This window comes from Penicillium canescens (genome assembly GCF_028828765.1).
Source record: "Penicillium canescens strain IBT 15451 chromosome Unknown utg000010l_segment0_segment0, whole genome shotgun sequence".
Lineage (NCBI taxonomy): Eukaryota > Fungi > Ascomycota > Eurotiomycetes > Eurotiales > Aspergillaceae > Penicillium > Penicillium canescens.
The window spans coordinates 931,153-957,768 of record NW_026703972.1 but is presented as its reverse complement, the minus strand read 5'-3'; the positions used below and the strand labels follow the sequence as shown (position 1 = coordinate 957,768).

Below are 26,616 nucleotides of genomic sequence, written 5' to 3'. Positions count from 1 at the left end.
TGAGTATTGAACCGAGGAATGGACTTGGTGGCTACTGAATAGCCTACATGCAGTCTGGCAGAAGGATGCGCTCAAATTGCTTGGACTTGGTGCCAAGACTGACCATGCGAATCCTTCCCCACGACGTGGACTGCATTTGCCTATCAGACAGAGCCCTAGAGCCGAGTCAAGCTTTGAAGATTTATCACCAGTTGTACCTCCTTCTAAATTGATGACAGACCCTCACTTGCATCACGATACTCTTCATGAACGACCACAAATAATGTGATTGAAACTTCAACCGCTGTAGCTTCGGCTGAGGTTTAGAGACAGTATTCTAACCACAACGGATAAGGGTAGAGTAGAGTATGCGGCGGTTTGATCATACGGGTGATGTCTATCACGTTCAAACAACAAAGCGTGAGAGCTGTCTGGTGCGGTTGCAGGGCTTCTGGCTGGCGTCCGACTAGCCCTTGGAACCAGACCAGGTCTTCCACCCGGTGGCATTGAAGAATTTTCTTACTCCAACAACACAAGGCCGATCCTTCTTGCCGACATTAGCTTTATGCGGTATTCTGGTTTGAACAACCTCAAACATTCATGCACGACGATCGGCCAAGGAAGAGACGGATGGGAAAGGCCAGGAGCTCGGTGGGCCTGAGGATTGTCGTTGTTGGAACTGCTATTATTCGACGCAAGTTTGAGTCCCTTGTTAGCTGAAAGATTCTTGGATGTCAAGGCATCTCGGTGGCTAGACCTTCCAGTCTCAAGCCCGAAGAGCTTCCGTTGGGATGGCTCGAGAGGATTCGGTTAGATTTAACTTACTGGAAAGGGGAGCAAGAGGATCAGGATTTGTAACACGGACACGCATTTTGTTGACCAAAGAGGACGGGGGATTGGTGATGGAAAGAGAAAAGCAGGGCTGGAATACTCGGAAGTGTGAGGGTGCGGTGAAGAGCAGACAACCCAAGGGTTACTTACCTAAAACAGACAGTTAGAGTTAAGTTTCTCCTTTTCCCAAGCTTTCTGCCTCGCCTTCCCAGGATCCAACAACAGCATGAACTGCATCAAACCGGGGTCCCCTTTGAATATGAGGAGCCTTAGCTTAACGGAAAGCAGCATTGGACACTTCCCAGCAACGACTGCGCACAAAGCATCCACAAAGCGGCTCCGGGGCAACTGAAGACTCCTGGAAGATCAACCTCACTGAGCTGTACGACAAGTGACAGAGAGCATGACTCAATTGTTGATGTATGTGAGAGTGTCCAGAACAGTTCCTACTAATCGAAGATTTCTCCAGGCTCAGAAGTGCCATCTCCTTCCCGTTTCTCTGAATTTCACTTTCACGAAGCCTCTTTCCTCCTTCCATTCTCTCACATCTATTGATGTGCTATAGGTTCACTTCCGCATTCCCGAATCCTGTCGACCTTACGTTTTGTAGACGAAGAGTTGGCTTCCTAGCCAGGTGCCGTCTCAAACAAGCACGAGGGGAGTTTTCCAATCTTCGGTATACGAGATGACAGGTGGTCCAAGAAGGAAAGCATGCAGATCGGTCTGCTGAGCTTCAGAGTGCTATGTTATAGTGAAAGTTTGTTGCTAATGGTAATGGCGTTCTCGCAGGTCCTGCCTTGAATGATTCGGCCCGAGACAATGTCCCATACGAACGAGAACGTACGAGTGATCGATCCGTGCAACAAACATACCCTTATCGTCATATGGTAATAGATTCTTGGGGATGTAGAGTGTACGTGAGGCCTCAATCGTACCTCTGCAAGCCCCAAACTTGAAGGCTGTCATGACCAAACCGTGATCAGTGAAAGCACAACACCGAGCATATTTTGTCCGGACAAAATGGTACCAATCCTATATCCGGAGCAAGGCAGAAGCACCAAAAGAGGAAATAATATAGATGAAGCATGCGGAACGGATGGAGGTATGATCCGCACGGGACCCACATGGTGTACATGGGTTCCCCTGAACGCGAAGAAGCTACCTTTCTTTTGCTTCCTCGCGCTACGTCTTGTATCTAGAGTCAACTATAGTTGTTCTTAATATTGATTGTTCATCTTGAAACACTATCCACCTCTATGTATACGTGAGACCCTCACATTCAATGTGACGGTTCATGGATGCTTGGGTTTTACCACTACGCCATCTGGCCAAAAGGCACAATGTTTGGTCAGCGACCAAACACCCAATACTATATATGCTCGATCTCTGACATTCAAGTCCCATGGGAGTCCCATGGTGGGACTGGTCCCACGGGACTAACGGGAGTGCATGTCACGGATATACATGAAGCATACGGAACGGATGGAGATATGATCTGCGCGGGACCCACTTAGTGTATATGGGTTCCCCTGAACGCGAGGAAGCTACCTTTCTTTTGCTTTCTCGCGCTACGTCTTTTATCTAGAGTTGACTATAGCTTTATTTAATATTGATTACTGATCTGAATACGCTGTCCTCATCTACGGATACGTGAGACCCTCACAGTACTCCAGCGGGACCAAGGACTCTGGCAGGACTGAAGACATTACTAGGGCTTCTCTATTGGCTGCTGGCCTAAAATATATACATGTACGCGTTCTATTTGAAAATGTATAGACAAAAGAGAGCCAGTATGTGAATGGTATCGACCAATAGCAGACTGCTGCACAAAGAATGGTATCATAAGTTGAAACCCAAATCGCTGATCCTTGGGAAAAAAAAAAAAAAAAAAAAAGCCAATCCCGGATGCTGAAAAACTGGTGACCGCGAGCACATAGCCCGGGTATGGATTAATAAAGACAAAAACAAGACAATCTATGCCACCATGTATTCTCCTTCGCCCCGCTTGGCCTGCATGACTTGGGACCACCGCAAGGCCTGCGACGTAGGTGCCCGACCGCCAGCCAGCGGAGGTAGGGCTCCGAAGTCGCTTGGAGAAACGGGATACGATGATTGATCAGAATACTCAGCCCAGATTCGTTCTAGGAGCTCTAAACATGATAGGTTGTTGACAAAGCCGGAGTCCTTGGAGATATTCTTGCAACGATTTCGGATGATCGATCGGTGATTCTCCTCGACACACTCCGAGCCGACGATGAATAATGGCCAGAGAAGGTATACATCTGACTGCACGGCATAAAGACAGTGCATGGCCAGTTGAACGAGGTGCTGGATACGTCCATGCCGTGACGGGAGAGTTGGCTCAGCTAGACGTTCACAGTATAGAAGCGCGGCATGGCGGAAACACTCCGAGATCTGGAAGACATCCTGGAGATTCTCGGGGAAAACTTGGTATGCAGATGTGGAGGTCTGTGGCATAGTGTAGTTGGTGGAGTTCCATGACATAGTAGATGCAGACAAAGGTGGAGAAGGGAAAGAGGCTTCAGCAGGTGGGTCGAATCGCCAGGATTCAAGTCGCTGCCTAAGTGAATACCATTCAGTCCAGAATTCTGGAGAGGATGGATGACGGGACTGTTCGCTGCTCTGCGGCGGTGTAGGGAGGGAGAACCCGTATCCAAGAAGCGGCATGGAGCCAGCCATAGGGTCTAGAGTGACCGTCTCCCACCCGGGGAATAGCATAGAAGGGGGAAGGGAGACGGTGGAGACAGCAGCATCAGTTGGGCGCGAGAGATTGGGGGTTTGATCCTGACTGAGAAGGTTCAAGCGACCCAGCTGGGAGACCAATTTGAACAGACGACCATCACAACCAGCTAGGTTCTCCAGACGCCATTCTCCATCAGTTTCTGAACTTATCTCTAAGCATGTCCCAGAAAGCTGTACATCACGATCATTTGTAGTAGCTGTAAGCGTATCGAACCATGAGAACATGCGAATGAACCATTTGAGATCTTCTGTCATCACACGAGAATGGCGCATTCGGATCGCTAGGAGCCTTTTTACTCCTGCAAATTGTGCCCGGAAACCGGCAATGCCAGTGTCACAGCCATGAAACAGGCAGAGCATTAGAAGTGTTGCCAGAACCGAGTCTGACAGTCTTCGACGGGGGTCAGCCAAATCGGCGTTCAATGCCTTGACGGCCATCCCGCGGTGGTGATTTTCTTCTCTCACGTACCCTTCCGGAACCGAGATGCCATAGAGATCTTGGAAGTCTTCATCAGTAAGGGCACGGTGAGCTATCGATGCCATGCGTGCTGGTAGTGTTCTTTCAGTAGAACGATGGTTATGTTCTCGCCTTTGTCGCAAATTACTTGTAGCCAGCGTTGCAATTGCTTCTTGTAGAGCCTCGCTCTCCACCGCCAACGGATGACATGCGTACGGAATGGATTTGTTGGGCTGTCAAAGGCAACAATCATGGGAGCAATGACTTCAGCATAGTAGCTGATGAGATATCGAAGACGGGGTGTCTTCCCCACGGATCGCGCCAGAAGAAGTTGAGATAGTGATGGAGAATGTGCAGCGTTCCAAAGCATATGGTAATTAGAATATCTCTTGACATCCTCTTCATCAACATCTTGTGACGATGGTGGGGTGACAGGCTTATATGGAAAGGGCATTGCAGTAGGCCAGACTGGAGAATTAAAGCTGGCAGTTGGGCTCAATATAGGAGCATACTGCAATGCCGTATCCGGAGTCATGTATTGAGTAGTATTTGGAACCAGAGGTCGGCATGGTAATGGAAGCCCTGAAATCTTGGGTGCCGAAGTAGCCGTGTTAGACCACGACTGGGGATCTGGCATATCCATTGTCCATGGCATATCGAACCCTGGCATCATGGGTGGTGAACTTTCCATTTTCACATTGGCGGTCCCAGCGTCGAACGATGAGACTTCCGGGCCAGTAACTGGGGGCACCGGAACCGAAGCATTATAAGGAGCCCGCGATGAAGACGGTCCACTGCTGTTCGAAGCCTTTGGTTGTGGTCTCGCAGGTGTCGCTTGCTCTTCCGAGTCCATCACCGGCAGCTTCTGTCCGCGGAGCTTGCCTCGGCTTGCGACTCCAACCCCCATGTCAACGTCGTCTTGTATCCGGAACATTTGGGGCCAAGTTCGAGGCACTGACAGCAATAAGGTCTGCGCCGATCACACCGTGCCCCTCGCTTGGAACAGGCAAAGCAGTCATCGGAAGCCCCGCTGACGACGGTTCTCTTGCGGCGTTTTCGGACGGGAGCATTCGGATCGGTTTTGCGGGATTTCCCCTTGGGCGCCGGGTCTCGAGAGTGAGTGTCTGGATTATTCGAGGTCGTCATGGACGGATGATCTGGTTGCCGGCACGAAGTCCACATGTTGAGACCGCGAAGGCCTAGTGAAAATGTGAGGGCAGTTTCAAAAGATCGGAGCAAACTGTCAGAGTAAAATCTGGGGAATAGCGTAGGAGAGTAAGGGAAGAAGAAAGAACTGAAAAAGAAAGGAAGAGGCGTGTTGGGGGGTGGACATGGAATCTGCTTGGTGGAGGATGATCCGCGCTCTAACAAGAACTGAAGACGGGGTCGTCCGCAACTGATTTCTCTCCTATCTGGTTCCACTCGGTGATCATGAAATAATCGCGCATCTCACCTAAATAATGGCCCCTGCATATTGCGCCAACCTCGGCTCTGGGGAGCGCAAAATTGAGACTGGGGGTGTTTTACGGTCTCGTGCCTCGTTTCCGCAGTTTGATATATGTGTTCCAATTTGCATAGAGTACATTTCGCTAACTTGCACACTCCTATTAACATTCGGGCAAACAGCGTAGACTAAATATCTGAACCAATCTTCTTCCTGCCCAGCCCCAGGATGAACGCCACAATCTTCAACACTGAAAGCGACTACTACAAAACAGATTAACCCTTAGACACTCACGCTTTCTTCCCAGTGCCCCGCTTCGATCGCGCTAGACTAAATTCGGTCGGGGGCTGCTGAGACTGTGGTGAGCATAAACAGAAGGTTCTCAGTACAGGTATTTACACACACACACACACAATTCATTAACGCCCGGCGGCTGAGCCGAAAGGGCAACTATCACTGATCTAAATGTACATGCCTTAGCCAATGCTGTGCCTCCTTGGAGCCCATACAAAATTCCTTTCAGTGTATGTCATCTCAGATGTCAATATCTTAGCGGGTCCTTGTGGGTTAGTGTTGTTAGTAGACTTGCTTGAAGGCGCTTCTCCAAGTGTTCAACATCCTATCCTCGGCAGTTGAAGCGCGTCTACCGTCTCTGGCACAAGGTAGTTGGTAGGGGTTCGATTAGGGTTGAGGCGGGGTAGGGTTAATCTGTGTTGGTCGACGCGGTCAAGCGGTGTCGAGTCGGCCCGTGGCGATTGCAAACCGTATTGTGGCTCGCACTGCTTCCAAATTCGGCTTCCAGTTCTGGTCATCCAAAGGCGATTTTCCGCCTAGGAAAAAAGATATGTTGCCTCGGTGAGTATGGGTACATTGCAGCATTTCCGTCCGGTGTGTGGTCCACCTCTGACATCGAAAGAGGAAGTGCTCCACACGGTCTCTCTGGCTTGTCCACATGCGCATTGATCTGACTCTGCGACATTGATTCGATGGAGATATCCGTTGAGTCTAGCCATGCCAGTCCGGAGTTGGGCCAGCGCGCTCGCTTCTTTCCACGATAATCGATCATACAACTGCCGGGTATGTTTTCCTGGGAGTGCTGCATCCACTCGTTTGGAGTGTTTCCCTACATTCTCTGGCAGGCACTTTTTGGGGACTGCTTGGGGTCGTGAGATGTTCAGTGTTGTCGACTTCATCCGTGGGACCTGCGCTTGCGGGGTAGCATCCTCTTGCGTCGCGGCCCGAGCCTGCTCTTTCGCTAGGCCTAGCAGTTGATTACCTTCGCTGGTCGGGACCCAACAGATGCTGATGCGGTTCTCGTGCTTCCGTAGTCTCTTGATCAGCTTGTATGTTTGGCAGATGTGTTCCTGGCCCGATTGTTGTCGAGGATTCTTCAGCGTGAGAGCCGCGGCTTTGTTGCTCGTGAGCAGCGTGACCCTGCACCGTTTCAGTCCCCGTAGCGTGCCCAGTGCGTATGCCATTGCTGCCAATTCGCCGGAGTATGGGTTCTGCTCGGTCCTTGCGCCCAGCGTGACGGATAAAGTTTTCAGCCTCGGTTTTCGATACCGAGGTGGCTGCTTCTCAATCGCCACGCCAAATCCTACCATTTCATTCCGCGCCGAACTGCTGACCGCGATTCGCATGGCTCCGCCCGCTTCGGTCTGTGTCTCCGGTACATCATAACTATCGCTCTGCACCCGTTCTTCCCACGGTGCCAGTGTGAATGGATTGATGGTTTCCAGGGTTTCCATCTCAATGGTCTTCAGCGCGTCGGCGACCTGATACAAAGGCGAACGGTGGTATCTTCTGAATTTCTTGATCTGAGCAGTACTCCTGCGGAGGGGATTAGTTACCGGTAGGGTGTGCATATCGGTCCACATCTTCGCAGCTCGTCTCCAGAGCCGGTGTTGCACCGTGGCGATGTGAGCCTCGGCTTCCGCTACGCTGGTGGCAACTGTGAGGAATGTCCCGACAATCGCTTGCGCTCCTACCCTTTGCACTCTGTTGATCGGCCCGATGTTCTTATTCTTGCATGCGTGCATCCAGACATTGGAGGCATAGTCCACCACCGGGGCCACGGTCGATGTGAATAGCTGCCGCGCTGTTGCGGGGGATAGACCCCGAAGCCGCCGAAGCTCTATCGCCGCCTCGAGTCCCTTGGACGCTGCCCTCGCGATATGTTCCCTGTATTTGAGTCTCGTGTCCATTATGACGCCAAGAACCTTGACATGGTCTCTTGGTTCAACGGTCTCTCCCTTGATAGTGAATGGCTCCGAGTCCAACTTGTGCGCCTTAGGGGCGAAGTGTATGATGGCAGTTTTCTCTGCTTCAAAAGTCGCTCCACTTCTTCTTTCCCAGTCGAGTGCTTCATTGACGATTGTTTCAATACCGTGCCGGTTACTCTGCGCAGTCGGTCCGGTCACCCACGCGGTAAAGTCATCCACGAAGGCAATCGCGCCTCCCTGGCCGTCGAGCTGTCGCTGTACGAGATCTGCGTTGAAGAAGAGGAACAGGATCGGGGACAGGGGAGAACCCTGAGGCAGTCCAGCCTGTGGGCCAAGAGACATAAAGTAGCTTCGGCAGGCCTACTTGCATAGACCACTACCCCAGTTTTTCACCCAATAAACGAGGCTTCTGGACTTTTGAGGTGGACAAAGCCTCTCACCCTGGGTGTCTCTCAGTTTGCTCCTTAAGCATACATCACGGGCCATTCAACTAGGACGACACCGCTTCAACCAGGCTTAGCTGATCTCAGGCCCTCAGTGCGAGTGAGGTAGTTGATTCCCGGCTCTTTGTACACCGACACGCGCATCCGTCCTCTCGGGCCATACAGACAGTCTCTTGACAGGCCCCGACCCTGTCGCAGTGGCTGCCATTGTACACCACGCCCCGCGAGAGCTTTCACTCTCGTTTCGCGTTACCTGGGGAGGTCTCCCCCGCCAGGCCGACCGTGTCTTGCAGAAAGCCCTTGTGTACGCTCCGTCCGGCAGTGTACGTCGGCCACTTTCCACTAACCAAGCTTGTCCCCCGATGCCTGAGCAGGATCGATGGTTTGCCCGTGGCAACGCCTTAACGAGGTCCATCGTTTGCCACCAGCCAACTACCAGTCCCTTCCAGAACGCCCGTGTATCTCCCAGGAGGATGCCCGTGTCTCAGTGTTGTCCGTGTCAAGAAGAGGAGCCGCACCAAAGGTTGCCCGTGGCCAGGCCTTAACGAGGTCTTTTGAGGCGGTCTCTCCGAGCCTTAACGAATTCGAGTCTTAACGAGGTCTCCTGGGCCTTGAACGAGGCCTGTTCGAGATTAGCTTGACTGCCTGTGTCACCGGTTCACTACCGCCTCGCCGCATCTCGCACGATGCGATCCCAGACCGTATGCAAGCTCAGGGGTGTCCTGTCTTCTTTCTAGGGCGACACCACTTCCACTGGTAATGCAAGACCAGCTTCAGGGCCCGAGTGCGAGTCGGGTAAAAAGAAGTCGGATGGTTTTCGTATCCCGTTGTCCCCTGATTTTGGTGTGGTTGTGCGGTCGCTTCCCGCACCGGGCCGAACCGCACAACCACGGCGGATTCAATTTGGTCTCCTCCACGAGGATTAACACCGGACACCACGAGAAGGTATGAATCCATTGTCCCAGCAGCCTGGCTAGGACTGCTGCCCAGTGCGAGCTCACTGGGGGCACAGGTATTTACAGTCATTCACGAAATCGCCTTGACCAGTACACTCTTTGACTATCTTTCTTGGCCCCACTGCCAACCCTTAGCGTGGATCATCTATTATGCTGGACGCATCAAATTGAGGGCCCCACGTTTTGAACGTCGGTGTACAAGCTCGGGTAGGTCACACCGGACCGCAACTTAATGGGGTGGGCCCAATAGATGATCCACGCTAAGGGTTGGCAGTGGGGCCAAGAAAGATAGTCAAAGAGTGTACTGGTCAAGGCGATTTGGTGAATGACTGTATAAGCGCAGGTGGGCAGCCTACCGTGAGAGTACCTCAACAAAATAAACTCTGAAGTGCCTGGCAAGGTTATAGTAGCAAGCAAGGAGGTAAGCTTTTGCCGGAATTAACCTGCTAGCGGAGAACCCGATATACCGGCCCCACGGAGAAGCGGGTCGGAACGGCCAAAAAGCCCCCGGGTCCCAATTATTCGCCATCGCGCCAGGTATCAAAAGAAACTCTCGGTACTAGGTCCTAAAGTGAATATTTGGAAGGTCAAATGCGCTTTGAAACAGTAAGCTTGGTTAACGGTCTCGGTGTGTCCGAGTAGTTCCGCCTTTCATTTTATTTAATTTCAACTCAGACATCTCGGCGAGCATGTCTCTGCCATAAATACTCCGAGGCCGCCCATCGGCCATTGGTGGTCAAACTACCAACATTCTCATACTGTATGCGAAACATTCCAAGCCCTTTCGACTCTTTCGCTGGCAAAGATGCTGTTTTCTAAATTTTCCCTTCTTTGTACAGGGCTTGGCCCTAGCGTCTTCGTTGCTGCTAGCCTGATGCAGCCTCGGGTGGCCGGGCTTGAGGTCACCAGTGTCGCGTACAAAGGTTCAGGCTGTCCTCAAGGTAGTTTGACTGGAGTGTTTGAGCCGGCCACTAATTCCTTCAATGTTACGGTCCAAGGGCTAAGGGCTGAGCTTGGTAAATTGACTGGCAGTATTCATTTTTCCGCATTGCTGATACATGTTGGCTGCCATAGAAAAGGACAAGGGCGGTGATCATGCGCGTTGCCACATTGTAGTTGGTCTCCGCACAAGTGCCTCAAGACAAATCAACGTCCTTCGGTATGCTCACTCACTTGGCAAGCACAAGATTCCCACGTGGTATGGAGTAATTAATTGACAATGATATCTTCAGCGGCGACTTCCATGGACATGTCTATCTTCAGGAGGGCATGACAGCGTACGAGAAGAACACGTATAGTTTTGCCGGCAGCCCGGGTACAACTGAAATGAAGTGGCCATTCACTGGCCCTGTGAATCTGGACACTGTCTTTACGAATACCATGAATACAACACTTGTGTCCCAATGTGGCGGCGACTTCACCCTTCAAATCGACAATGAGCTTATTCTGAGGCGTGGCAATGCAACAAAAGACGCCGAAGGCTACATTAAGGTATCTAGTCTTACTGGTAACCTTGGCAACACCATCGTGCTTGAGCAGAAAGAGTGCACCAACTAAATCCGTGCACATGTTTCAACCTGGGTATCTGCGTGAGGTGCTACATCTGTTGAACAGTGAATGGGATAACTTTCGAAATGGCTGATACACGCGGGTGACTCTAGAAGCAAAGGCTTGCGGCCACTAAAGCTTACCTCAGAGAGCGGGGCGCGAAGGAAGATTGATTGAGGGGCATCAGGCCGGTCTAGGGTTGGGACTTGACTTATTCTCGCTTACACTCATATATTCGGCCGTGTATCTAAATATTTCAATGACATAAACCAAGTTTCTGTGAGCAGATGGTGAAGCTGATTTCGATCCATCCTGTACTTTTACCATGGCTATAGCTCGTGAGCTTTCACTGTTTAGATATTAACCAAGGAAGCTTTACATAGAGCGAGAACCAGCTTCATCATTTTACACTCCTTTAAACGACTGTCCTAGCGGAGGGACCTAGAACTAGAAAACTACAGTATAGTGGTAGAGAAAACCTAGTTCCTATACACAGGCAACATAAGAGCTGAGAAATGGTACGCGACGAAGGAATTCAAGCAGACATGTAATCCTTCGCGTAGATGTATTTCTACAGGTTGGTAGGCCCGCCCGCTTATCAGCCCTTTGAAGCCTCGCTGTCATTCTGCCCTCAAAAAGCAAGTAGACCAAAATAAATGTTCTTTCGCCGTGTCCTTTGCATAGTCCGTAGAGCATCTCTTCATTTCAATTCCTAAACTACGCGTCTTTTGGTGAACTTATTATCGCCAGTGACTCAGACCGTGGTTTATCATCCAATTGCCCGGCGCGTGTCCGTTGAGAATGCCTCAGGTTACATTCCCCGTATGATAACCACAAAACCTACATTTATTTACAGTACCTGGCTCATGATTTTATCTTTCCCAGTGAACTGAAAATTTGGACGACAGAAAGAAGGGCAGCAATGCAATTGAGTCAAGTTATATGGGGTGTTCTGAGAGATTTATGCTGCTTTATAGGTTGTGATTCGGTTCTGCATCTATCGTTCCAGTCGGGGAGTAGTAGTAGCCTGTATTGTAGCTATGCTTTATTTTCCAATTTGAGCGCTTCCCTTGAAGACTTCCATCGACATGATAATATTGGAGAACTTGTCCTAATCCGACGAAACAAAAATAAGGGAACTGTCATTTTCGGAGGTTTGGGCCATGGTGATTAACCCCCTTTAGAGTTGTTGGTTAGTTTGTGCATTTTATCTTCATCCCAGGGATTGACCTTACTTATAATATGACACCTCTTGGGTTTCTCGACGGTCTGCGAGCTCGACTACAAATAGCTCACCGATCACGGGAGCCCGGGTAATGCAAATACCAATGGCAGGCTCAAGAGATATCTTATTACCTTGAGAATCCGCCAAAATCAGTTCCGATTTCGTAAACTTTGCTTCAAGTGACTGCCTGTTTGTCCTAGCTCTTTTTCAGTGACAATTTTCTTCATTATCGCTTGCACCGAGGAAACACATACAACAGATTGCCCTGTTGAGAGTAAGAAGCTACGTCGACGGAGAAACCGCGCTTCAGATTTGCAAGTTGAGGTTGGTCTGTATGCAAATCCCTGCAGAGGTATTCAACCTCTAGCACGCGAACGTAAAGTGGTGCTCAGACGGGCGTCGTCCCATTGGAGTGCTGCCTCCAGAGTCAAGTAAAAAATTAGTTCTCTAGGGGTAATTTGGTCTGAAATCATTTCTATATGGCCTTCAACGCCGGAATTAGAAGATAAACCATTCCTTGTTTTATGCACACTTTCTGTCTCTGTCCGTATAACCAGCAACTAGATATTTATAGCGGTATTCAGATACATGCATGTCTTCATCGTCACTATCAAGAACCGGTCACGCTCTTGTAGATGGTTTCATTAGTGCTAGGAACTTATCTCTTGACCTTGGAAGTTCCCTTGCTCCCAGAAGCCTCTGAACCGTTTCTGGGAGTAAAGAAGCAGCTTCTAGGAGCCACGTAGCCCCCTGTGACGGTTCATGGATGCTTGGGTTTTACCACTACGCCATCTGGCCAAAAGGCACAATGTTTGGTCAGCGACCAAACACCCAAGCTACTATATAGTTATGCTCAATCTCTGACGCCCCCAGGAAACCCGATGTATAGTGACGCAGCAAATGTTTTAACACCCTTGGATAGACCGCTTTTGAGACCGCCTATTGTAAAACAAAGAGCAAGTTAATGTTAACTTACTTTTTAAACATTCTTGTCTCAGTAGGTGTTTTTTATAGACGGTATGATCCTATTCAATACACAAAGGCCAAGCGTTTTGTTAAGAAACAAGTTAAAGGGTGTTGAAAAAAATCCAGAGGGGTGTTAAAACATTTGCTGCGTCACTGTAGCTTCTGGGGTCTGGTATCCCACCCCGGGGAATCAAAACCCCGTTCCCGTTGACGATTTGTTTGATTCCTGGGGCGATGATTTGGCCTCCTGGGGGATCCAACGACGCAGAATTGTGCGCAGGGCCGGTGAAAGTGTTTTGTGAGGGCTTTCGGCGATCTCTCGGAAGGCAAGTCAGTGTCTAGAGGACCCTAAAGTAAGCTCCCAGAGGCTCCCAGGGGCTCCACAGCTCCCAGATCTGGTCAATTTATTCCCAGAGTCAGTTTCGTATTCTGTGAGGGTCTCACGTACCCGTAGATGAGGACAGCGTATTCAGATCAGTAATCAATATTAAATAAAGCTATAGTCGACTCTAGATACAAGATGTAGCGGGAGGAAGCAAAAGAAAGGTAGCTTCCTCGCGTCCAGGGGAACTCATATACACCATGTGGGTCCCGCGCAGATCATATAGTATAGTATTATCAGATTATCATGTGCCCATTCAGGATTGGAAACATAAGAAGCGAACGGAGTTTCATAGTTGCAATAGTCAGCTAAGGTCCGAGGGAGAACAAGTGTTTGAATATAATATAGAAACCTCGTTTTGAAACAGGCTCAAAACTCCGTCAAAAAATCTGGGTAAGGATGATGGCAGAAATGGGACTCCTCGCTAGGTGGGGCCGTTGAATTTATAACTATTCTGCAATTTCCGACAGAACCTACACAGAACCACGTTGCTTTCTTGGGCTTTGGTTCTATCTAGCGGGCGTTATTCTTCGGTTAATGTAGTGGATTGGAGGCGCATTTGCCCTCCAAAATATAGTACCAGTCCAGACAAGGGTCTATTTCACCGCTGTTATCACAAAGTCTCTTCCCCGAACTCTAATTTGACACACGTTAGTCCATATTTGGTTTAGCACCTTTTAGTAGCTACATTGCGGTGGGGCCCCGAAGCAACTGGGTCAGTTTCACAAAGTACATGGATGTTCGCGGCTCTGGGAGAGATGCAAACTGACTTTTGTCCTTGGCCGTTTCGTCCAACATCTGCTGGCCCACCACCAGGCTCGCGGCGTAAGCCGGGGAGCGAGATTGTTCGATTCGTTAAGGTATGGCTAATCTTTCCACAAGGTTCCAGCCCTACAAAAGCTTCGAGAAAGCTTGTTAACTTGCACTGGGAAAGGGAAAGGTCCGCTGCTAGAGCTTCACTTCAACCCTCACCCTAGACGACTCTGACAAGGCCGACAAGCTCAAGCAGAGCCCGCCCCTAAGTACGTATCTGACAAACTAAAGGAGCGGTCAAATACCGCTATGGCCTTTTGGGATAGGCTTGTTCATCGTTCACCCAATTTCCCCTAGTATTTGTATGGTATTCGGGCTAAATTCGGATACGGTGTCATAACACGCCAGAGCACGGACAGTAGACTCCAGAGATCGCTGAACCGATCTACACACCTTCAATCAATCATCAGATTCTATTGGACATGTGCAGTACTAGCCAGTACATTAATTCCTCATCCTGACAGTTATGAGCCCGGTTGCCAGACTGTCTGAGAGATATTAGACGACCTTGCACTGTATCTTGCAGTCTACGAACCCCCTGAAGCGCTCGGTCGGATACCCCTGAACGACAGTCACCTCTTGTGAGCTCTTACGTTCAGCGCACGAAGATCCGCACCAAAGAAAAGCCGCCTTTGGAATCGACATAAGAGGAGAATCTGAGTATCTGAGCTACATCTTGTGCGAAGATGTCCGATATCACGAGGGAAGATCTGATGCAGGTCCCGCTTGACCAAAAGCTTCAATCAGAAGCGCAGTGGAGGGTCTGGATAGGCCATATCAAGTCAGCGGCTGTTGCAGAAGATGTATGGGACTACCTTGATCCGGAGAAGGCGGATGACGAGGTCCTGCAGGTGCCTAAGGCTCAGGAAGAGCCCTCGATACCACGGGATAACCGCCAACGGGAGAGAGATATCATGGAGCTAGATGATGCCGAACTCAAGAGATATACGTTCGCCGTTCAAGCGTATGATCGCCGCGACCAGCGCCGGCAGAGGCTATTGAAGACTATGTCACGGTTGAATAACCTCATCACCCGCTCGTTAGCTACGGAACACCACTATCTTGTTGTGGGAGAGGACTCACCGCGGAAGAAGCTAATAAAGTTATCTGAAACGTTTAAACCAAAGCCTCAAAGCCGCCAGCAACAACTTCGCCGAGCTTGGAGAGAAATGATTAGACAGAAGCCTCAAGGCGACACTAACCACTGGTTAACTCAGTGGGTTAGCCTATTTGAAGAGGGCAAGATCGCAGGCATACCCGACTGCTCCAACGGAGATCACTTCGCGATTCGAGATTTCTTGGACGCCATTCAATCAGTTGATGACACTTGGTGCACAGCCTGGCGCGAAAGGCTCGCAGATCAAGAGAAATCTGTCACGTTTCATGAGGTTATTGCTAGCTACCGTAGCCGCCGGGGGGATCTAGCGATCTCTAGCGGACGGAAGCAGCCAAAGATAGCTCTTGCTTCTTTGAACGGTGAACCTGAGGCTAAGCCTGTGGAGAAGACCTACCGGAAGAAATGTCCGTGTGGTAACACTCATCCCCAACATCACTTCTCTAAGTGCTTCTATCTTAATGAATCTATTCGACCAGAAGGATGGAAACCGAAAGAGGGCACTATTGAACGGATATCTGAAAACATCAAGCAGATGAGTCCTCAAGATCAAGAGAAAATCGTGAAAATACAGCAGAAGAAGGCCGAATCAGCTCACCTAGCCGGTACGGCTCCACAAGAGGGTCAGCCCCTAGTGTTCTTCGCCAATGATACTCAAGCTATCGCATCATCAGCGATGGACGAAGACCTTCTCAAAGATAGCTGGATTCTGGATTCTGGATCCACTGTTCACATCTGCAACGATCGCGAGCAATTCTTGACATATGCGCCGCGAAAAAGCACTGTTAAGACGGGTAAAACCGAGACACCGATGATAGGCTATGGGCAAGTCAGAATCACCGGAAGACACCCTCATACAGGTGCTGCGGTGCCTGTCATCCTAGATGACGTGTGGTACTCACCCGGCTTCCATACAAACTTGATCTCACTCTCTGTAATCGAGGACAAGGGCTTCTGCTTCAAATCTGATGAAAAAGCAGTCTTCAAAGGCAATGAAGCTGTTCTTGAGGTCGAGAGATATCACGGCCTCTACACAGTCATCTACAGCCCGAACCGCCAATCAGCTTTTGCCGGACGGCATTCGGAGAAGCCTCACCTCTCAGTGGCTTCAGCGAGGCGCTGGCATCGTCGGTTGGGCCACGCCTTTGATCAAAAGTTAGAGAAGCTACCGGAGATGGTTGATGGGGTCAAAATCGACGGAATATGCGAGGATAATCAACACGATAACCCTGAGAGATGCGAGGTCTGTCAATTGACCAAGGCTAAGCGTCAGATCTCTCGGCGGGCAACAGGCACGCCGTATGGAAAATACGGACGTATCCACTTCGACCTTGTTCAAATCGACCCAGGCTACAACGGAGACCGCTGGTTGACGCACTTTTACCTTGAAGGTGTTCGTCTCCACGCGGCCTATACACATGAGAAGAAGAATGGCTGCCAAGACGCGGTTAGTCAGTTTGTTGCACTAGCTAAGAAGCAGTGGAATCTTCCCATACGTGCATTCCGATATGATAACGAACGATCTGCTGGTCGCACAGTAGAGGACTTTCTGTTGAATGAAGGATTCATCATTGAACATAGTGTTGTGGGCACTCCAGAGCAGAACGGCTTCGCAGAGCGATCTGGGGGGTGATAATCACCATGGCTCGCGCTCTTATAGCCGATGCAGGCCTCCCGAAGAGTCTTTGGCCTGAAGCTGTCAAAGCCGCTGTATGGATCATCAACAGATCGCCCACAAAGCTACCAAACGGCCAGTGGATAGTCCCTTATCAAGAGGCTTTCCTTAATCAACCACAACAGCGTGTGAATCTCGCGAATCTAAGGATCTTCGGTTGCCGAGCGTATGTGCGGAAGCAAGGTATTCCGAACGCCGCGAAGATGGAGCCACGTGCCGAGATAGGCTACCTCGTCGGCTATGAAGCATCGAATATCTGGAGGGTATGGTTTCCACGTAGAGGATCCGTACGATCAGTACGAGATGTTGTCTTTGATGAAAATGTGTTCTTCAACGCTCGAGAGCTAGAGAAGGAGTCTATCAGTGACATCCTAGAGTCTATGCCATGGGTTGTTGAAGAAAATGAGGATATCGACCACGGCACCTTTGCCTCCGGAATAAACCTGGATATTCCTCAACCAGTCAACGCGGGCTCGCAGGTGACGGAGCCACAGAGCTTGGATACGCCTTCCCAGGAGAAAGAAGCTACTTCGCAACTAGTGGAGACTCAACAAATGATGTCACCGTCACCCACGCCTCCCGTTCAGCCAGCGCAAGCCTCAGAGCCTCGTACGGCACCTAGAGACATCGTGGGAGATATCTCATCTCGCAACATTGTGTCTGGCTCACGCAGGCGAAGTTCCAGAGACACTAGTAATCTAGCCTTCTCAGTGGACGACGACGAAGAGGGTGTACTCGCTGCCTTCGCAACTGGCCTCAACGGATCCTACTCACACACGAGAACACACCGCGATGATCTACCCCCAGAGCCTCAATCTTGGAGAGAGATGTTGAATCACCCGTTTAACGAAGGCTTCCTAGCAGCTGCTGGACTTGAGGTCAAAACCATCGAACGGAAGGGCACTTTTGAGGTTATACGGCGTCCGAACGACCGTGGCGTGCAGGTCCTCCCATTGAAGTGGGTCTTCAACTATAAATTCGATAGTGACGGATATCTCGTGAAATTAAAGGCGAGAATCTGTGTGCGAGGAGACCTCCAGAAACTCTCTACAGAAGAGAAGTATTCAGCTACACTCGCCGCACGGACGGCCCGCGCCGTCCTCGCCTTGGTCCCTGCGTTTGACCTTGATACACATCAATTTGATGCTGTCAACGCCTTCCTAAATAGCTTGCTAGACGAAACGGTGATAACAGAGATGCCCGAGGGTTTTAGGCAGTCTGGCTATTGCTGGAAGCTACTGAGAGCTCTCTATGGCCTACGGAAATCTCCGAGGCTCTGGCAGCGCGAGGCCTCAAGGATCTTGACCCAACTAGGTCTCAAAGTCGTTCAAGAAGACCTCTGTCTCTTCGCAGCAGACGGTATCATTGTGTTCTTCTATGTAGACGACATAATTGTCGTCAATCACCCATCTCAGCGCCAGCGCGCGGCTGAGATCAGAGAAAAGCTTAACACCGCATGGGAATTGAGACACATGGGTGAAGCTTCATGGTTCCTTGGGATTCGTATAGTCCGTGATAGACAGCAGATGGCCCTCTGGCTCTGTCAGGACTCATACATCTCCTCTATGGCAAGCAGATATCACCTTACCACCCATCGTCGCTTTGATACACCCCTTGCGCCAGCTACATTAAAGCCGTATACTGGGCAAGCCACAAGTGAACGGATTAAGGAGTATCAGGAGAAGGTCGGCTCCGCTCAATATGCAACCACCATCACACGGCCAGATGCAGCCAAAGCAACCTCCACATTAGCTCAATTCCTCACGAATCCGGGTCCGGACCATCTAGAAGCCATCAACCGCGTGATATCATACCTCTATCACACACGCTTCCACGCCCTCACTTATCGCCCACGCCAATCCGAGGAGGATGAAGCCGTTACTCTCTTTAGTGATGCCTCGTTCGCCGATAACCCTGACCGGAAGAGCTCGGAGGGATATATCTGCAAGATCTTTGGAGGACCTGTTGACTGGAGAGCTGGCAAACAGCGCACGGTGACTACTAGCACAACCGAAGCGGAGCTGCTAGCGATCTCTGAGGCTGCGAGGACTATGAGCATGTGGAAACGCCTCTTTGAGGCTGTTCGCTTTGATCCAAAGCACGAGCTTGCTATCCGATGTGATAATCAACAGACAATTCGGCTTCTCACCAAGGAAGCTCCTCAGCTGCGGACGAAGCTACGTCATGTTGATATACACCACCTCTGGCTTCGTCAGGAGGTCCAGGCAGGCAGGATTCTCATCAAATGGACTGAGACGAAGGGTATGGCTGCGGACGGACTCACCAAGCTATTGCCACGTCAGAAGCATGCAGAATTCGTTCAAATGATGGGCATTGAGGATATTGGAAATCTGCTAGATTAACAAGAAGAGGTTGGAATTGTGCGAACGCTGGGGGGTGTGACAAACTAAAGGAGCGGTCAAATACCGCTATGGCCTTTTGGGATAGGCTTGTTCATCGTTCACCCAATTTCCCCTAGTATTTGTATGGTATTCGGGCTAAATTCGGATACGGTGTCATAACACGCCAGAGCACGGACAGTAGACTCCAGAGATCGCTGAACCGATCTACACACCTTCAATCAATCATCAGATTCTATTGGACATGTGCAGTACTAGCCAGTACATTAATTCCTCATCCTGACAGTATCACCAACCCCAAGTTTCTCCGTATCTGTGATCTAGAGCAACTGGAATGGAGGATGTATCTAGGATGAGCAGGAATACAACCATATGAAAGAATCGAATGCCCAGAATCTCTGCTGACAACCGCTTTGTTCCTCAAACAGCTCTCAAGGCTGACGACATCTCCAAGCGCGGCAAGGAGAAGGCTCTGCAAGATCACAAGACCGGACTGCTGTGGGTTTTTATTATCTTTTCGTATCTGTCGTGCACTGGACGATGAGAACGCCAAGAGACCGTGCTTATCTCCCGAGAGAGATCATTCTCCTCACGGCGGAGAATCTCAACCCTCGTGACCAACTATCACTCTTACACGCCGTTCCTGACCTCGTACGAGTCTTGACATTCCGACACACTTCTATTCAGGATGAAAAAGGGAACACAGTCTTACACCTTCTCGCAAAAGAAGCCGAGGGCAGACTGAAAGAGCTGCTACTAGCGAAGAATAGTACTCAGGTGGACCCGAAGAACAAGAATGGTCGAACACCACTATCGTACGCAGCTGGGTGCGGATATGAAGAAGTGGTGAAGCTACTGGTTGAGCGAGATGAGGTTAAGGTGGACTTGAAGGATGACGATGGTCGGACCCCACTGTCGCATGCTGCTGAGGGTGGATATAGGGAAGTGGTGAAGCTGCTACTGTGGCGGGGTGATGTGGAGGCGGACTCAAGGAATAGCTATGGTCTGACACCGCTGTCACTGGCAGCACTTTGTGGTCATGAAGAAGTGGTGAAGCTACTGGTTGAGCGAAGTGATGTTAAGGCGAACTCGGAGGATAACGATGGTCGGACCCCACTGGCGCTTGCTGCTGAGGGTGGATATAGAGAAATGGTGAAGCTGCTACTGTGGCGGGGTGATGTGGAGGCGGACTCAAGGGATAGCTATGGTCTGACACCGCTGTCTCTGGCAGCCCTCTGTGGTCATGAAGAAGTGGTGAAGCTACTGGTTAAGCGAAATGATGTTAAGGCGGACTCGGAGGATAACGAAGGTCGGACGCCACTGTCGCATGCTGCTGAGGGTGGACATGCAGAAGTGGTGAAGCTACTGGTTGAGCGAAATGATGTTAAGGCGGACTTGGAGGATAACGAAGGTCGGACGCCACTGTCGCATGCTGCTGAGGGTGGACATGCAGAAGCGGTGAAGCTACTGGTTGAGCGAGATGATGTTAAGGCGGACTTGAAGGATGAAGATGGTTGGACGCCACTGTCGCATGCTGCTGAGGGTGGACATGCAGAAGTGGTGAAGCTACTGGTTGAGCGAAATGATGTTAAGGCGGACTTGGAGGATAACGAAGGTCGGACGCCACTGTCGCATGCTGCTGAGGGTGGACATGCAGAAGCGGTGAAGCTACTGGTTGAGCGAGATGATGTTAAGGCGGACTTGAAGGATGAAGATGGTTGGACGCCACTGTCGCATGCTGCTGAGGGTGGATATAGAGAAGTGGTGAAGCTGCTACTGTGGCGGGATGATGTGGAGGCAGACTCGAAGGATAGTTACGGTCTGATGCCGCTGTTACTGGCAGCTGTGTGTGGACATGAAGAAGTGGTGAAGCTACTGGTTGAGCGAAATGATGTTAGAGCGGACTTGAAGGATGAGTACGGCCTGACACCACTATCATTGGTACGGACAGAAGCGGTGCTAGAGCTTCTTAATTCCCCGTCGTAAATAGCCAGCTAAATTCAAGCAGATATACGAGAGGATGGACAGGCTCAAGAACAGCAGGAGATGATACCTGACGTTTCACAAGAGACAGCTTTGGCAATAAAGCCCCTAATATATCCTGTTATCAGACTGGTCTCCCATTATACAGCCAGAGACGGTACAAAGAGGTAGAGACGATTTTTTGACTAGTTCTTCACGGGGCAAGGGAAAGTGCTTGGCGGCCATCATGGAGGGACACATTGTACTCCAGAACGTACATGGACAAGGCCTCTAGGCAGACCGTTTCTTGAAAAGTCTTGCGGCTCCTTTAATACTAATTAGTAACAACCGTTCATAGTGGGTTAGTCCATCAGAATTTCCACACTATGTTCGTGTATCCCATCTAAATGTTGGCCTCATTGCACACTAACCAGCCCCCTGCAGCCTATTCAGGCTTCATTCGGGAATTCGGGAACGGTCACGAATGATGAGCGCCTCCTAGTGTTCGGACATCCCTATCATTGCTCGCAATGGGGAATTGGTGGCAACCCTAGACCGGGGACTGAGTAATATCTCAGCATAGTCGATGCTGGTTCGTCTCAGCTTGACCTGTAGCACTGCGTGAGAGAACAGCTGCCTGCCAAAGCGAATTACGGCAGCTTGCGGAGGTGCCTTAGATGTCGTGACCTCTAACCCCTCCACGTTAATTTGCTAGCCTCCTGGCTCAGATTGGCCCCCGTCGCCGTCAGGTCCAAGAGCCTCTCAACTCGACACTAATCTGTGAGCCCTTGTCGGAGCTTCTCGTTCATACAGTCTCCTCCTCCCATGTCTCATGCGATGCATACACCCTTCATTCCTGCGGCTTCCCACATTCATCCCGGCCAGACTTTCCGAAGTTGATATGCCTAGATTACGAGGTGCGGAGCTATGCAGAAAAAAAGATTGGGGTCCCCATGGTTAGTAGCGTAAGCGCGGCTCCTTCTCCTCCTCTTTTCCCCTAACACCCTCTCCCTGCTCCTCTCAATCAGTTCTACAAAATGGGAACGTTTCCCCTAGCGACCTGCTAAGTATCAATTAAAGCTGCCGCGTGTCGGTGATCAAGATGCTGTCCCTTCACTCCGCGCTAGCTTCCACCAAGCCCCTCCGATTGCTCTCCGCACGCCGTGTCGACTCCCCTGCGCCAGGGCCCACCATACTCGCGCGCCGCCGGCCCTCTCCTGAGCTCGACCCGGAGCAACGTCGTCCATCTGCGGAGCAACATTGGTTCCAAGCGCGAGGCCCAGCAGTACCTGTCCCACTTCACCTCCGTTTTCTCCCAGCAGTTCGCCGTTGTCAAGGTCAGCGGTGCGATTATCACCGAGCACCTCCAGACCCTGTCCTCGGCCCTCGCTTTCCTGAACCATGTCGGTCTTTACCCGATCGTCGTCCACGGTGCTGGTCCGCAGCTCAATCGCATGATGGAAGCCGCCGGTGTTGAGCCCCAATTTGAAGGTCCAGGTCACGGATGGCAAGACTCTGTCGCTGGCGCGCAAGCTCGTTCTGGAGGAGAACATAAAGTTGGTCGAGGAGCTGGAGCGTATGGGTGTCCGTGCTCGGCCTATCGCCGCTGGTGTGTTTTTGGCCGATTATCTGGACAAGCGCAAGTATAACCTGGTGGGTAAGATCAAGGGCGTGAAGAAAAACCCTAGTGAGTCGGCCATTGCGGCTGGCTGTCTGCCCATCCTGACTCCCATGGCCGAGAACCCCCGATGGCCAGATGCTCAGTGTCAATACCGATGTGGCTGCTGGTGAGCTAGCCCGCGCTCTGCAACCATTGAAGATCGTTTACCTCACTGAGAAGGGTGATCTGTTCAATGGCGATACCAGCGAGAATATCTCCGCCATCAATCTTGACGAGGAGTATTGCCACCTGATGACTCAATGGTGGGTCCGTCACGGAACTCGACTGAAGATCAAGGAGAGCAAGAAGTTGCTGAGCGACCTACCGCGCTCGTCCAGCGTGGCCATCATCCACCCTGCCGATCTTCTGAATGGGCTGTTCACCGACTCCGGTGCCGGTACACGGATTCGCCGAGGCAACAAGACCGACGTCCAGGCTTCTCTGTCCGTGTTCGGCGACCTCGAGGGGCTGAAGGATGAGATAATCCGTGACCGTGAGGGTCTCGATGCTCGTGCCGTTGTTGACAGCTACGCCGAGGACTTAGAGGAGTGTGACTTCAAGATCTACTACGATAACGCCATGGACGCTCTCGCTGTTGTCCCCCCCCAAAAACCCCCCTCAGGAGCGCTCTTCGATGGCCCACCTGGCTGCATTCACCATCACCAAGTCAAGCTGGTTGGCCAGCGTGGACGACAACTTGTTTATTACCCTCAAGAAGGACTTCCCCAAGCTGGCCTGGCGAAAACCTGACCTGGTACTTCCACAAGGCCAATGGTAGCCTCAGCCGCGACGGCGAGGTTCTATTCTGGTATGGTGCCGAGAATGGCGATGAGGTCAAGCAGCTTGTCCAGAAATCCACCCAGCACGGCAGCCGGATGTTCGGCAACTCCAACTTGGAGCACCGCCTCCACCGGGCTCACGAGGCCGCCATGAGGGGAGCTGTGGGGCCACGCGGGAGAAGGAGCGTGGGGGATCGGACCATTCGAAAATATTGCCGCACATGGCTTTGGGTGCGAACTACTGCTGGAGCGCGGAGCCAATGTCAACGCCGAGGGTGGCGACTACGGAAACACCCTCACAGGCCGCGTGTAACATCGGACACGATCAGATTGTGCACTGCTGCTCAAGGGCGGAGCCGATGTCAATGCTCGGGGTGGCGACTATGGAAACGCTTAGTCGTTGTCGCGGCTCCATTGCACTCTTGGCCCCTTTTTGGCCTGTCGCTTGAACTGAATTTATTTAGTAAAGTACAACGTAGTTGACGCGTGATATTACTAGTAAAAACACGAAGCTGGCCCTACGTTCCCTGCCATGAAAAGGTAGTGTGCATCCACGCGCATCTTTTTGCGGGCTAATTTCTCGCATCCCCGACAGTACAATCAAAGGGCAGATATTTAGTGCGTTCGCGCTAACGCTCCACAGAGTCCGGCATAAGAAGTAGTCCTCAATCTTTTGAGGTATGGGTTCTCGTCCCGACGCAGCTGTTTAGTAAGAACCTTGCTCTGTTCCAGATCCTAAGTTGCCTCTTACTATTCTATATAATGCCAGATTCTCGGCAGGCCACTGCTGATACTTTCCTTACCCCTTCTGGACCTTATTGATTCACTGTTGATTCAGGAAAGCAAAAGTTCGAACATGGCAAAGGATCCCAAACCTCCTCGGAGTAACGCAGACCTCAGTTCTCACGGAGTACAACGGCGTGCTGCACCGTCATCCTATTCCGTTTGTTCTACTGGTTCAAAGTCTAATGATAGACGAAAGTCATGCAGACCAGAGACGAACTCACACAGAGAGTCGGTACGCCAATGGATACCTTTTGGGTCGTCCTGCAATATGACCAGAACAGCCCCGGCGGCACCCCTTTTCTTCGAATGTACTGTTTACTAACCTTGCTAGACATACTCAATTACGAAGCCGAAAAGAAGAAATGACAGAGCGACGCATAGAAAGTGTCTCCTGGTGATGAGCAATATTGAGGAGGAGTTTCAAGAGGTGCTTGAGGAGAGAGATGGAGAGAACCACGGTCTTTCTCAGTTGCTGGACCAGATCAAAGCCGAGAAAGCGCAAAAGAGTTCGGAATTGCAAATCGCTGTCACGGCAAGGGATACTGCCTTAGCCGAGCAGCAGAAGCTCCAGCGTGAGATTTGCCAATTGCAGCAGCAGGTGGAATCCACGAACACCGCTCTGCAAGATCAGGTCCCGTGGAATGATATACAGCTGGTGTTGGATCAGGCACACGCAGAGCTGGTTTCTGCGACCACTAGATTCTGGAGCACGATCGACGCCTTCCAGAACAGACGACTGGCATCCTATTTGCCAGGCTCCGGAATGATCCAGGCAGAATGGCCCGATCAGGGCGGCGCGGGTACGCTTGGCCACGATATGCTCCCCAGCATCCCCCAATCGAACAATGACAATGTCCCGTTTGGTACTCAACATGAACTACCTACCACCAACTGAGCTGAGCCCTTCGTCTCACAATTGGGGTGCGTCGATCTGGCTAGATCCTAATGATGGAGTGAGCTAGCTTCTATGTATGGAAAGGACCGAAACTACTACTAGTCATGTCGTTCCTGCAAACGACTGGCTTTGTAATGTAGCCGACGCGCAGATAGTTCATGAAGAAGCATTTCGCCACATTCTTACTATACATGTACCGTGCCAAACTGTGTGTATTGTCAATTCTGTTAATTGCCCTGAAGGGGAGGGCTATGTGCTTTTGTCTAATAGATCCGAGCACGGGCGGCTCGAGGCAGTATTCGGTGCAGGTTAGCGGCAGAGTCCACCGCAATCTCCATGGTCGATTTACTATGCCATAGATAAATGTAAGGGTAGATTGGACTCATACTTATGGCGAGAGAGCGGTAGAGTATTCGACATCACACCGCTCCAGGCCGAGACACCCGGATACGCTCTGGATCAGAGAAAAGGCCCTGCCACGCTGGCCTGTGGATTCGTTACACACGTGGGCTCCCATGCCGTAAAGGAAACGCATTTTCAATGGTCCGATCCGAATGTTGCTAATATCTGTGCTATGAGTTTCGTGGAGAAGCCCACGCTTTCTTGCGCATTATGATCATTATTTCTTCTCAGCGTTCAGCCAAACCTTGCCCTAGTATTCTGGTCCAATACAATCACAAATAGCAGTTTCTCGTTGAGTGAGATATCGCAAGTCGATAGATGTGGCACTAATATGCGAGTATCAAATGCTAAGGATCGTACTTCAATAGCCGCAACCAATCTTTGATCATTTGTTACATGTGTGCGATTCTTGAGCACTACTGTAGTTTTAGCTTTCTTGAAAATTTCCTCACTTATACAGACCGAGTACAAGCATAGTGGGCCAGGCAATACAAATCAGCTGCAATAATGGAACTAATCAAATATTTAATCTACTCAGCAACATATAGTGGCTCGCGACTATAGCCCGTCGGTTCAGGAGAGCCATCTCGGCACAGTTCATATACCAGTCATATTTTCCGTCTGCACAGCTAAGGGAAGCATAGATAAAACACGAAGAACCCAATGCAACAACAAAAGATATATCGCTCGCCATGGCGTCAGCTTGGCATTGAGTCAATCGAGCCTTGTCCAGTGACCGTCCTATCCAGCATCGATGATGAGCGTGTCGTATTCTGTTGGTCGAGCTGGTGATCATACCTCAAGACCAATACAGACTGATCTTGGTCTGATATACATGGTTCGGCATCCAAGTAAACCTCCAGTCCCATCACTGCTGCCGACGCAGGGATCGGCCGATCTTCTGGCCCTCTGTAGCTTTATTTGAACCCTGCCTGGGTTTCTTCTGGATTTCAC

The 26,616-nt window shown here is 50.7% G+C and overlaps 2 protein-coding genes across 2 annotated transcripts; one reads left to right on the top strand and one right to left on the bottom strand.

The window, feature by feature from the left end:
* Window positions 1-2,784: 2,784 nt before the first annotated feature.
* On the bottom strand, window positions 2,785-4,883 carry N7446_012241 (uncharacterized protein; the record flags this gene model as incomplete). Its single annotated transcript, XM_058520983.1, is given in 2 exon segments — window positions 2,785-4,263; window positions 4,278-4,883. 2 exon segments carry the CDS (start codon window positions 4,881-4,883, stop codon window positions 2,785-2,787), a joined length of 2,085 nt encoding a protein of 694 aa, XP_058366349.1.
* A 17,210-nt stretch (window positions 4,884-22,093) lies between these two features.
* On the top strand, window positions 22,094-23,892 carry N7446_012240 (Protein arg-6; the record flags this gene model as incomplete). The annotated part of the gene is given in 7 exon segments (XM_058520982.1): window positions 22,094-22,105; window positions 22,268-22,657; window positions 22,698-22,831; window positions 22,905-23,397; window positions 23,423-23,554; window positions 23,568-23,810; window positions 23,830-23,892. 7 exon segments carry the CDS (start codon window positions 22,094-22,096, stop codon window positions 23,890-23,892), a joined length of 1,467 nt encoding a protein of 488 aa, XP_058366348.1.
* Between the last annotated feature and the right edge of the window lie 2,724 nt (window positions 23,893-26,616).